This window comes from Mesoplodon bidens (genome assembly GCF_964165515.1).
Source record: "Mesoplodon bidens genome assembly, chromosome: 9".
In the NCBI taxonomy this organism is placed as follows: domain Eukaryota; kingdom Metazoa; phylum Chordata; class Mammalia; order Artiodactyla; family Ziphiidae; genus Mesoplodon; species Mesoplodon bidens.
The window spans coordinates 54,420,141-54,433,041 of NC_138166.1; the positions used below are offsets into that span (position 1 = coordinate 54,420,141).

At 40.0% G+C, this 12,901-nt stretch overlaps 1 protein-coding gene across 9 annotated transcripts in view; it reads right to left on the reverse strand.

The window, feature by feature from the left end:
• Window positions 1-4,122: 4,122 nt before the first annotated feature.
• Window positions 4,123-12,901, reverse strand: part of ADAM22 (ADAM metallopeptidase domain 22) — a 235,492-nt gene continuing 226,713 nt past the window's right edge. For all 9 annotated transcript variants that reach the window (XM_081244763.1, XM_081244764.1, XM_081244765.1 and 6 more), the window contains one exon: window positions 4,123-8,814. In XM_081244763.1, coding sequence (XP_081100889.1) covers window positions 8,794-8,814 — 21 coding nt within the window. In that variant the 3' untranslated portion in view covers window positions 4,123-8,793. The remainder of the gene's footprint in view (window positions 8,815-12,901) is intronic.

Below are 12,901 nucleotides of genomic sequence, written 5' to 3' on the forward strand. Positions count from 1 at the left end.
GTCTCCCTGCCAGCAAAATATCTCTTATTTTAGGGCACAATGTGAGAGTAACCATTCAGATGATCAATTAGTTGTCAACGAATGAAAAATAAAACATATTCTAAGCATCTTTAGCCTCATTCCACCAACTTTTTTCAAATATTGTGTGCACACTCTCTCTCTCCCCATATATATATATATATATACACACACACACACAGAGAGATATATACATTTAACAAATATTTATTAAACCCTAACTTACGTATTTCTGTCATGTAGTCACACTCAGGCTACATCTCAGAATGTGAGTCAACCTGCTTTCTATTAATTTCATGGTGAGCCTAGGTTTCATTCCAGATATATTGTCTGTGAGGTCACAAAGCCTGGCTTGAGCCTGAGCTGTACAGAAGAGAACTAATGGGGGCCCAGAGGACCAGGAGGGAAGGAACTCACCTTAAGAGTCCCAGCACCTAGAGGCTTCAAATTCATCAGGATCCTCTGAGTAAATCGTAGTTTAAGGAAATGGTCATTTCCTGGGTGACTAAGGTGGTAAGGAAGAAGGCCCTTGCTGACCAAAGGTTATGTACCATTCTTGCACCATCTGACTGCTTTGGTAGGTCCCAAGGTGTGTTGCATCAGTCATGGTTCTGAATTTGCTTTTGGGTAAGTGCTAAAGTGTTAAAAAACTGTGTCTCTGGAAATAATTCAGCTTTAATTATTGATATCCATATCTCCTCCACTTCTACTTTCACTGTTTCTTTCTGAAAGCATACAGCCTGGTCTTCAGTATGTCCTGCAGTTAGAAAGTTTCCTTCCCCTTGACAAATGAGACGTATCCATCCTCTTTCTTTAACACAGCCAAAATCCTCGTTACAAGTGAATCTCGTGTTGCCTTATTTCTGTTTTATGGTGGGTTCTGTTTTACTCATTATATACATCCAGTGCAGCCTCACCGCCTTCTTCAAAACTGTTTTTTGGTCTACTTTTCTTAGAGCATGTAGTTGGAGCATAATAAAGCTGTGAGCTCAAACTTGAATACTTCAGTCATTTGGAGAATTAAGTTCCTCAAATCACCCCAACTCAAGATTTAATTTAATTTTGGGGATGAGTGCTTTATCATGGTGTGTCAAGAGATTTGTGATTATAAAGTACTTACAGCCCTTTCTGAGCACTTCCATAGGCCGCAAGAGGCCTGTGCTTCCCCGGGGACAGTTGGCATAAGATTTGCACCACAGCAGTCATATTTCATTAATCAGAGCTCTCACTCCTATTGAGCCAAAAAGTCTAGACTCCACTTCAGCGTGATGTTCCAGGCGGTACCGTCAGTCCACGAAATGGCATGTGAGCGAGAACTTCTGCTATCTCTGATCTAGACTTTGCTTTTGCTTCGCTGAGTGTGTTACTGTTTCAGTGTTTATCTTAGTAGATTATTATATGCCTAAAATACTATAAATTGAAGAAATGGAGCTATATGTAATCACCATTTTTTTAATCTCATAATAAATGTACAAGCCCTTAGTCAATGACTTCTGTTTTTCTCACATTAAAACAGTACTTTACTTATAACTGCTTTTTTCCTCAGCAGACTAGGAGCTGAAGGCAAGGAAATTCCAAGTGCCAGGGTAAAGACTGGTAGATGAAAGGGCTGCTGGGGAGATGATGAAAAGGCCGGGTGGAAAAATTCTTTAGGCAGTGAATTCATGGACCTAAACTGAGCCCAACCAAGGCACAATGCTTTACAGTCTGACACAAGTGAACTCATTAAATAAGCACCACTGCCTGGGGTCTAGGACAGAATATAGTAAATTGATCCTTATTAGGGTGAGGGAGATTCATGAAATAAGGCAGGTGGATAGAGAAGACTCCATATGTCACCCAGCTGGGGCAACTGTCCAACAAAGTAAGCATTCAGCCTTCACTAAAGGATCATGGTATTTCTCCCCATGCCGGTGGTCCATTCTAGAACCGCGTGGAACAGAAAAGAAAGAACCCCCAGCAGCATGCCCACAGAGCTTCTGAAAGAGAAAGAGTGACTGGGAGAAAAGCAGGATTAAAGGGAGTCATGCATCAAAATAACATAGATCTTTTATTGAAAGTCACTTTATTGATGTTACAATGAGAGTAACATAGAAAAGCGTCGTACCTTATTAGCTTCAGAAGTGAACACTAATAAAATTGTGCCAGAAATTTGAACCTTAAGTTACAGTGACCTTTAAAAACAGCAAGATTTTGTTTACCTACAGTATAACAACTTTATAATTTGAACAGCCATGAAACAAATCGCACTTGATCTGGAAAGCAGTTGCCATATATTTCAGTTGCTGTTTGCCAAAACCCAGTAATAATGTTTAAATTAGCTTAAGAACCTGAAGTGCAGAGTAGCTGAGAGAATGTTAAAATGAAGCCAAACTATATACACCTGATTACCTGGTTACCAAAAGTGAAACGGCGCTGCCATTAACACTTCCCCAAGCAGTGTCTTCCACTAGCTGTAGATGGGACATCATCCCTTGAAGATGATAGATGTGGAAAACACCAGTGCAGACCTACACTGGCTAATATATGAACTGCTATGTTTAGGTAAAAATGCTCAGTTTTTAAAAGAAGTTGTCTTTTTGTGATGCTAAATTGGAGAGGCAAGTCTCTTCCAGCAAGTTAAAAAAGGAGCACGTGCTTATTATTCTGAATAAACCTTTGCTAAGCATCTTTGAAGTTAGAGAAAAAAAAAAGTTTTCCATACAAAACAAAGATGTTGGGTCATTTTGACCCATTTAAAAGACTGGCTGTAGAATCACAGTTTGATTTTGTACTGGATTAGAAAAGTGGGGTTTCTCATCAGGCAGTGATACACATGTATAATTTAGCAAGAACTCTTGTATTATTACTGAATAAATGTATTAATTCCTATCAGCACTTTTTGTATTGTGTTATCTAGTGTAACTTAGCACCACTGTGTTTAAAGATTTGGGGGCTCTTTGCATTTTTTAAGAGCTTGACCATCAAAACACAAATCCACATCTGAAACTTCATAAAAACGAGAGACTAAGCCCTAAAGTAAACGTATCATAGTATAGTACAGTATTGTATGCATATGTATTTTTTAACGAGAGGAAAATGCACGTTTCTTCAAAAACTCATAAACTCTTCAAAAACAGTATTGATGAATTTGCTAAGCATATTATCTCAACATTGCTAGACTCATTGTATGCCTTTTTGTAAAAAACGAAAAACAGAAAAGAAAAAAAAAACACACACACACTTTTTCCCTGGTTTTGATTTCAAGGACGCCTAAAAGCATGAAATGATGATGTCCTTAAGCCAAACCCCTGCCAGCCTTGAAGCACCTCCAGGTTCTATGAACAATGCAACAGGGACAGCCACACCAGGCATTGGCCCATTATGACTAGACAATGAGGTTTACACAGCAAACACTCAGTAAAACTGCAAAGCACACAGGTCTGCCCTAGGCACGCAGCACCTCTCCCTATCACACCACCAGCGGCCGACCTGGGCTCTTCCGCTGGCTTGGCTTCTGAGCTCTCCCTGCGCCTCTCCATTCTGCTCCTATCCAGCGCTAAATGCCCCATGACCTCCCAAGCCTTGCTGTTTCTTATCTCCCCTCCAGCCTGAAACACACCCTGACAACCGATCTCTCAGTGACTTCCCAAATTGCATAATCCATGCCCAGATGCCGATGGAAGGGCTAAAAGTGCCTCTCTCCCCTAATTCCACGCCCCAATGGTTCCCCGAGTGCCAATTCAGGCGAATAAGTGACTTACCTCCATGACAGTGAAAGTTCCTAGTCAGGAGAAAAGGTCTGACAGCTACTGAAGAGAGAGCGACTTTGGAAGTAGGAAGGGTCTGGAAGCATCTCTCAAACCTACAGTGAGAATGCTTACTGTTTGTCAGGCTATGCATATAAAGGACAAAAACACTAGGCAGGTTTTTGTTGTTTCCGAATGTTTTGTTTTTCTACCTACAAACTGAACCATAAGATGCTCCATTTGGGGGACTCTGACAAAGAAGAAATACTCCTGATTTCTAAGACCCCGCTCCATCTTTGTTTGCTCTGCATCTGCAGGTGGGGTGGAAAATTCCTCAGAGCAGATGCTAGGAGCATGCGCCGAAGTTTCCCAGCAGGTGTGGCTGCTCCGACCCCCCCGCCCAGATTCCCACACACACCCAGAGCCAGATAGGCTGATCCCTCTCAGCTGATTTTCACAAGAGCAGGCTGGGCTCCTCAGGGTCCAATAAACAGGGGAAGCTGTTTAGGAAAGTTCTTAGCTCTCCCAGGCTGGAGGAAAGTTGCTGCCTCTGAAATCAGAAGTCTTAGCCCTTCAGAAAATATCTCAGAGGAGAAAAATTCAAAGTTTGAGCCTCCAATTAAGCCCTATGTTTGCTTCGTATATGTTTTAAGCTAATCGAGTGAGAAATTCATCTTGACTCCATTTAAGAAAAGAAGTATTTGAGTGTCAGTTTTAGAGGAAACATAGACGGGATAGAAAAAAAATAATTAGGAGCATAAAAAAGTAGACATTATGCTACAAATGGGAGTCAGAACGTTTCACGTAAAATTCATGTCAACTTACCAACAGGTACGACTGTACTTAAAATATGCTGCCCAGGGACTTCCCTGGCGGTCCGGTGGTTAAGACGCCGCGCTTCCACTGCAGGGGGAACAGGTTTGATCTCTCGTGGGGGAATTTAAGATCCCACGTGCGGCTTGGCCAAAAAAAAAAAAAAAAAAAAAAGCTGCCCATAGGGAGCGTCCTGGTAGCAGGGGGCGGTGTTCTATCAGGCTGCGGGGGGCAGCAGGCCTGCTTCCCTCACTGCCTTTATTCAGCTTCCCTTCCCATACACTCGGCAAGCTACTCGGTAAGTTCCAGTATATTCCCTTTCCTTTTTAAGTAAAATAAAGTAAAATAAAATAGTCTTCTCTTTACATAAGGATTTATTATCATGTCGAATAACACAAGGAAATATTTAAAGCACTAAATATATATGTTAAAATAGAACTACATGACAGCAGGAAATGAAGAATGGATGAGATTAATAAATGAACAATTTTGAAACACCGAAAGTGAACAGAAATACCATATTTCCTCTAGCCCATAGGTAACTATAAAAATTAAAGAAAACCTAAGAAGGTAAAAGGTAAAGGAGACACAAAAAGATCTGAGACAATAGAGGGGATTAAATTATGCAAATCTGCAAGGGGATCAACAGAAAAAAGAGAGAAATGTTAAGACTGTTTGGGAATTCAAACATAAATAGTCCTTCTGTGGAAGTGCACAGAATACCTGATTTTATCTTTTCAGCGACTTCTTTTAGAAACCCTATCAATCTTATGTTCAGAAATCTATGCTGGATTGACTTTACGCAGTAACACAATTGTAAAAGCCTTTTTAAAGCAAGGGGGGTGGAGGTGGGCAGGGGAGTGAAACTGTAGTATCATTTAATAAAGCACCTATATATCAACCTGGAAAATAGCTTTGGCATTTACTTTATTAGTCAACGTTTTATTTTAAGGAAAAGCACTGGGTATCTTTAAAAAAATACAGCAACCACAAATTGAAAGGCCTCCTGATGCTGCACTGTTTGAGTTTATTCCTTTCCACCGATTGCATGTGGCCTGGGGGCCACTTTCTAGCTGGGAGACCTCAGAGGAGGGTGCCACTTCCTGTCTAAAGAATGAGGGGCTGGACACAGAGACCAGTTAATCTGACCAGTCAGCTCCTTTATAGCTCCATGTTTCCCACACCTCCTTTGTTGACACTCTTAGGGGAGAGATATGTGTTGCTTTAAATCAGGGTTTCCTATACTGTAACAACTATGGATAAATGGAACATCTCAGGCTGCAGAGTTGTCAATCTGAAGTCTAATCTATGCACAAAACTTAAAGAGAGGAAAAAGGCATACAATGTAACACAAAGGCCAAAAAGCTGCTCTTCTCTGCTTAGTATAACAGTCCTATAGTTGACTGGGGGCTATAAATATTAGTTTCATGATACAAACTGCTATGTGGCCTCAAAGTTGCTCTCCAAAATAGATACTCAAAAAAAATGAATAATAATAATAATGCTGTGCTTACGTTTAGTGCCATGGGTCCATTCTCCCTGCCTCAGCGGATGAAAAGTCATAGATATTTAGATTTAATACATCTAGAACACCAACCATGAGTTCACATACAGGTACTTCTCACAACTAGCCACTGAAATTATAAACTTGTCAAAGAATGCGGCAAATGGCTGTAAGAATGTTTACACATTCCTAGATAGATATCTAGAATAGAACATCAAAGGTACTATAAAATCATAGTCTCTCTGCAAATAAAACACTTTTCATTCAGTTCTATATGAAGTTTATTATCGAGGAGGATGACTATAAACTGTATACCTCTAGAGCAACCATGTCTCCCAAAAGGAACAAATAATGATTTTTCACTTGAAATAATAATCTTCACGTAAAAATAGTTCAGAAGGTGAGGAAAGAGAGAAGGGTGAAGGGATCCATTGACTACATAGCTAATCATTTGTGGATTCTTTCAAATGAGGGATGTGTAACCATAACTAGGAAGCATATTTACATGAGGTACCTTACATTCAAATCTATAACTCTTTTATAGTCAAAATAAACCTTCTAACATTAGCCTTTTATACACTCAATATCAGAAAACATTCAGTGCACATTAAAGTGATCTTGGTCAAAAGCCACTTTATTTGCTACATCTTTAAATCTGTCTGCCCTCCTGTCCTTGGCTTGGGCTATATGGCAACATCACCCAACTTGAGAGTGATGGATCATTTTATTGTAGTCTCGAGAATCACATCCCTTCCTGTCATGAAAACTGCTGTTTATACTTTATCATTTTCAATAATTAAACTGCTTCTCAAATGTTTTCAAAGACTTTCAGAAGAGAGGTCCGTTACGGAAGACATAGACACATAGAGGAGAAAACACTGCCTTCTAATGGGCCCTTTAGTTTGGGCCTCCAAGATGATTACACACGGAGATGAAATGGGTTTTGCCCTCGGACACTACTGGCAGAGATCAAATTTAGAGGATATTTCTGAAATCTTGTCTGCAGATTCCATTCCTCTCAAGAAAAAGGAGAGAAAATTAGAAAATTCAGAAGTATTCTTTACATCAAAGCATCTGATTGATCCCATTAATTTCTGAGCTCACTTAGGGTCGCCTCCCAAGAGAAGTTTTCTTTAAGAATGGCAGAGCTGCATGATGACAGCTATCAAACTTTGGTTTTAAAGAAGGGGATTTAACATAGATTTCTCACTTTTCTATGGATTAAAAAAATAGAGAGTTCAGAACGTCAGATTCTACCCCTTGCCAGCTGTTTGGATAACTTCACAGTTGCTGCACCCTTAGGGTTTTAGGTTTCTTTGAACCCTCTGTGACCTGTTGAGGCTTGTTGAGGCTTCCCAGCCCAGCTGGCAGAACCTTCCATATCTTACTTACACAACAGTGCAGAATGACCTGCTGGGACTCACGTCCCACCGATGATATATACCCTCAATAAACAGTGTGAAAGTTGTTTTCATTAAAACACGTCATTCATGTCACAGATAAGGGTGGCTAAAAAGCTTTGTTAAAGAACAAAAGTTTAGGCCACAAAGGGTTAGAGTATTGGCAAGTTGGAAGCTACCAATGCATCAGCAGCTGTGGCCTCCTGTGTCTTTGGTGCATTTGTTTAACTCAGCAGGACACACTGCTGTGGGGCTCACAGGACCCCCAAGGTGAGACTAGCAGATGTGCTCTGGCACCGAAAAAGAATAGCCACTGAGGCAGGTGCTGTAGCCCCCAGAAGGAAGATGGACAGGCTGGAGGATTCCCAGGGAGCAGCCAGCTGGCAGCAGAGCGCCTTGAGGCAGTAAGCAAGCTGTGGAGGCCCTAAGTTCTGTCGTACATTTTGTTCTCTTGTTCAATTAATTACTCAATAAAACTGCCTCTAGACTGTGCACACTTTAAAGGGATAGCACATGGTTTGGACAAATACCAATTATGGGGAGACACATATACAGCCCTGACCACTATATTTACAACATCATCCGGTCATAATCTTTAAAGACCATTTGATGGATGATGATGACGTGATTGTGACTGATTGTTTTTAGGCATCTGGCAAAATACACTTGTGTGTAACAGCTGCTTTTTTTAAATTTTAAAAATGTTTACATATGTACAATTGTCCTTGTATGCTGATATAAATATGAAAAGTAAAAAAAAAGAAAAAAAAAGAAAAATACATGTTTACAGTTAGCATATGGGATATTGGCCTCAAGCTTTAAAGTCCTGCAGAAGAAATCCTATATGCTTTAGCCCTGCATGCTAGTTTCTATTATGGGATGCTGTTTCCTTAAATGTGGAAAACAATAAACAGAAGCTTCATGCACATAGCATTACTGTCTACAATGAGGATGTGCTTCAGAATGTCAAGTTCTGAATCCACTATTGTCCCTTAGGAAACTTGCTACATTTGGGTCATGTGAGTTAATTTCAGTGATATTTCTACATATATCTGTCATGCGGATTATCCATTAACATACCAGTACCTTAGTTGTTCCATGTTATAGTGTAACATTTCAGTAGTTCTTTTCATGGTTCAATTAAATCTGAAGCCAATGACAAAAAGAAAATGGTATCCAGATGCGAGTCTCGGCTTCCTCTCCTCTGTGGCATTCAGAGATGTTTTCGAGTTGTTTGAAGAGCAGATAGATTTGCAGTGATTCAGTGAGGCTGAGTTTCTATAAAAGTTGAAGTAAACAGTTTCGATGTATCACATGTAAACAGCTGATCTTAAATGGATGTCTCCCATAGCTGCACAACAGAGAAAAGCAAAATTTCACACTGTGAAAGCAGGAAACAGACATATTCTGAGCTACAAAGATGAAAAAGATTCGGTAATTTCATCTATACTTATGTGATTGTGGATGTGAAGTCTCATAATGGCTAAAATAAACACTCTAAGTTTTAGTTCTCTTTTTCCTCTAAACCTGAGTCTCAACGTTTTTAACAACGGCCACCTTTCAATACAGAAAACCCTCACATCCTCATTTAATATTGGGCTGGCCAAAAAGTTCCTTCGGTTTTAAAGTAAAAACAAAAGACACGTTTTTCACTTTCACCAAAAACTTTATTGAACAACATATTCACCCTTTTGTTCCACTACCTTCTGCCATTTTCCAGGCAACTTCATAATTCCATCTTCCCAAAACTTTTTATCTTTTTGAGCAAAGAACTGTTCCAGGTGCCTTTTACAGTCTTCCAGGGAACTGAAATTTTTTACATTAAGAGAATTTTGTCAAGACTGAAATATATGGAAATCTGAAGGTGCAGTGTCTGGTGAATACGGCAGATGAATCAGAACTTCCCAGGCAAGCTGTAACAGTTTTTGCCTGGTCATCAAAGAAGCATGCGGTCTTGCGTTATTCTGATGGAAGATTATGCGTTTTCTGTTGACTCATTCCAGATGCTTTTTGTTGAGTGCTGCTTTCAGTTGGTTTAACTGGATGCAGTACTTGTGGAAATTAATCATTTAGTTTTTCTGGAAGGAGCTCATAATAGAGGACTCAATTCCAATCCCACAATATACACAACATCACCTTCTTTGGATGAAGACCCGCCTTTGGTGTGGTTGGTGGTGGTTCATTTCGCTTGCCTCACACTTTCTTCCGTTCCACGTTATTGTACAGTATCCACTTTTCATCGCCTGTCACAATTTGTTTTAAAAAGGGAACATTTTCATTACGTTTCAGTAGAGAATCGCATGCGGAAATATGGTCAAGAAGGTTTTTTTTTTGCTTATGGGGAACCCAAATGTCAAAGCGATTCAAATAACCAAGCTGGTGCAAATGATTTTCAGCGCTTGATTTGGGCATTTTGAGTATGCTGGCTATCTCCCATGTGGTATAACATTGATCGTTCTCAATTAATATCTCAATTTGATCGCTATCAACTTCAACTGGTCTACCCGACTGTGGAGCATCATCCAGTGAGAAATCTCCAGCACGAAATTTTGCAAACCACTTTTGACATGTTCAATCAGTCACAGCACCTTCTCCATACACTGCACGAATCTCCTTTTGCTTTTCAGTTGCATTTTTAGCTTTCTTGAAATAATAAAGCATAATATGCTGAAATGTTGCTTTTTTCTTCCATCTTCAAAATTAAAATGGCTACACAAAAATTGACCAATTTTGATAAGTTTTTTTTTTTTAAATGCATGCTGACACGACAGCTGTCACAATACAATCCAACAAAATTGTTTCGAATGCAGTTAAAGACAACTAAGTGCTACTAGAGCCATCTTACGGAAAAAAACGAACGAAATTTTTGGCCCATCCAATATTACTTGAAATTTTGAATAAATTAAATATCGTGTCTCAAATGAAATAATTTAAAATATTATTTTTTAAAACTACACATACCCTTATTTTCCCCAGGATTCTGATACAGCCATCTAGAACAGTGGTTGTCAACCCAGCTGTACATTTCAATGATCTGGGGATGTTTTAAAAATCCCACTGCCTAGACAGCACACCAGACCAACTAAATCAAAATCTCTCTGGGTAGGACTCAGGCATCAGTATATTTTAAAAGTCCTTCAGACAATTCTGTACAGTCAATGCTGAGAACTACTGACCTTAGGAAAGTGTGAGTTCATTAATACCACCACCGCCCACTTAAAAATCATTGCTCTGGGCCTGTGGTCAGGCTATACACTCTCCAAATCCATCACTATCTGCTAAACAATTGTCCTCTCTCAGGAGTGGACATATCAGCGTAGAATGATGTATCCAGGGCAGGATGTCAATTTTGTAATTCCCTCACCTCTTCCCTCTCCTGGCTTCTGCCACCATTTCTTTATACCAGCCCCATTGATAACTAATTTCTAAAATGTTCAGTAATTGCCTTAATGGACTGAATACAAGTTTGGCATGATCAAATATAAGTGCAATTCAGTTCACCAGAGAAGGAAGGCCAATTAAAAAAAAGAAAAATGATCAAGCTGATAAAATGTTTCCAGGCAATATGATGTGGGTATAATTATTATGAACATGAACAAAGAAAGACTAAGATTAGTGTAACATAGGTTGCATCCAATTTCCATCCAAATCCCATTTTTACTGGAAATCTGGGGCCAGTCATAGTATGATACCCAATGAGTTTCTGAGGAAAAAAAAAAAGGAGAAATAGCTAAGTGACTAAGTGGATGTTTCTCTACAGATTCTCTTAATATGTTCTCTTGACTCTTCATGGAAATATTCTGTTACCTACTTTAGGTCCGCTTTATATGTCCTTTTCATTAAAAAAAAAGACACCAAATCTCTCAACTGTGAGGATCTTTGTGTGTGGATGACACCTGTTGGTGGAGACAAGTGAAAATGAATGGTTAAGCAGGAGGTGTGCAGGGCGTCTGAGGGAAAGAAGATCTGGGTTGACGCTCAGATGATGATACAGAGTAGTTAAGAGTCCAGACTTCAGCTTCAGTGAGCCCAGTTTCTTCACAAATGGTTATGAAGATTAAATAATAAATGACAGCTCGCAGAAAGAAGAGAGGAACAAAGGAATGACACTGGGAAAACTTGAAGGTCACGATTATCCCAGTGAGGAAAAAGGAGCAAAGAATTGCCAGGCCATCGCTTTTAAGAATAGGCGTGACCTTGGCCATGTCTGGATAGCTGTAACAGAAGGCTTGCTGATAGAAAGATCTGCTCGTTAGATTGTCCACAGCCCACAAAGACAGCCCAGAGACAGGGGTTGCCTATTCTGTAGGATTCTGCTCCTTGCTCATGGGAACCAAGAACCAAGCAGAACTTTCACACAACTGTCCCCAAGGCTACAGTCTTCACAGCTGCCCCACTCAGCCTAGAGAAAAGGTCAAGGGCCAGCCATTTCTTCTGGAGGATGTCATTTTCATGGGCTCTCTTGTGGGAACATCTCCAAAAACCTGCACCCTGGCATGACAACAGTTAAAAGAATGTCCCCAGTTAGACAGAACAAAACAGCAATGTAGACAATTTATCAGGGAGAAAATGTGAGGTGTTCTACTTCAGCAATTCCCTGGGGAGGGAAGGAATGACATCAGCCTAAGGTTTCATTACCACATACTTATATCACAAACAAGTGGATGCCTACTCACAAGTCTTTTTTTTTTTTTTTTTAACGCCAAAAGCTGAGTGCTGGGAATCTGAGTTATCTTCTTCCTTTCCATCTTTTACCATTGCCTATATTAATATATGAAGGTAATTTTTTGTATGGTTAATAAAATACCACTGATTGTTTTTAAAGTCTTTTCGATTATAGTGATCTAATCAGCACATGTTTTCTTACTGACTCTGAATTGATCAAGTTAAAATTTGAATGATCCATGTTTACCTTGGACCCCATAATGTAAGTTCAGGGTCCAAGAGGCTCTGAAATATCTTTTAAAACCAAAATGCCTAGGAACCCAGGACCCACTAGCAGATAAATCTGTCCAGGCTTTTAAAGCTTTATTTTTATTTTTATTTTTTTTTAAGATTTAAATCAGGTATATTGCTCAGATTTTGGAACTATTTTAGGCTAAGCTTTTTTTTTTTTTTAAGATGTTGGGGGTAAGAGTTTTAGTAATTTATTTATTATTTATTTTTGCTGTGTTGGGTCTTCGTTTCTGTACGAGGGCTTTCTCTAGTTGTGGCAAGCGGGGGCCACTCTTCATCGCGGTGCGCGGGCCTCCCACCATCGCGGCCCCTCTTGTTGTGGAGCACAGGCTCCAGACGCACAGGCTCAGCAGCTGTGGCCCACGGGTCCAGTTGCTCCACGGCATGTGGGATCCTCCCAGACCAGGGCTCGAACCCGTGTCCCCTGCATTCGCAGGCAGACTCTCAACCACTGCGCCACCAGGGAAGCCCTAAAGCTTTAT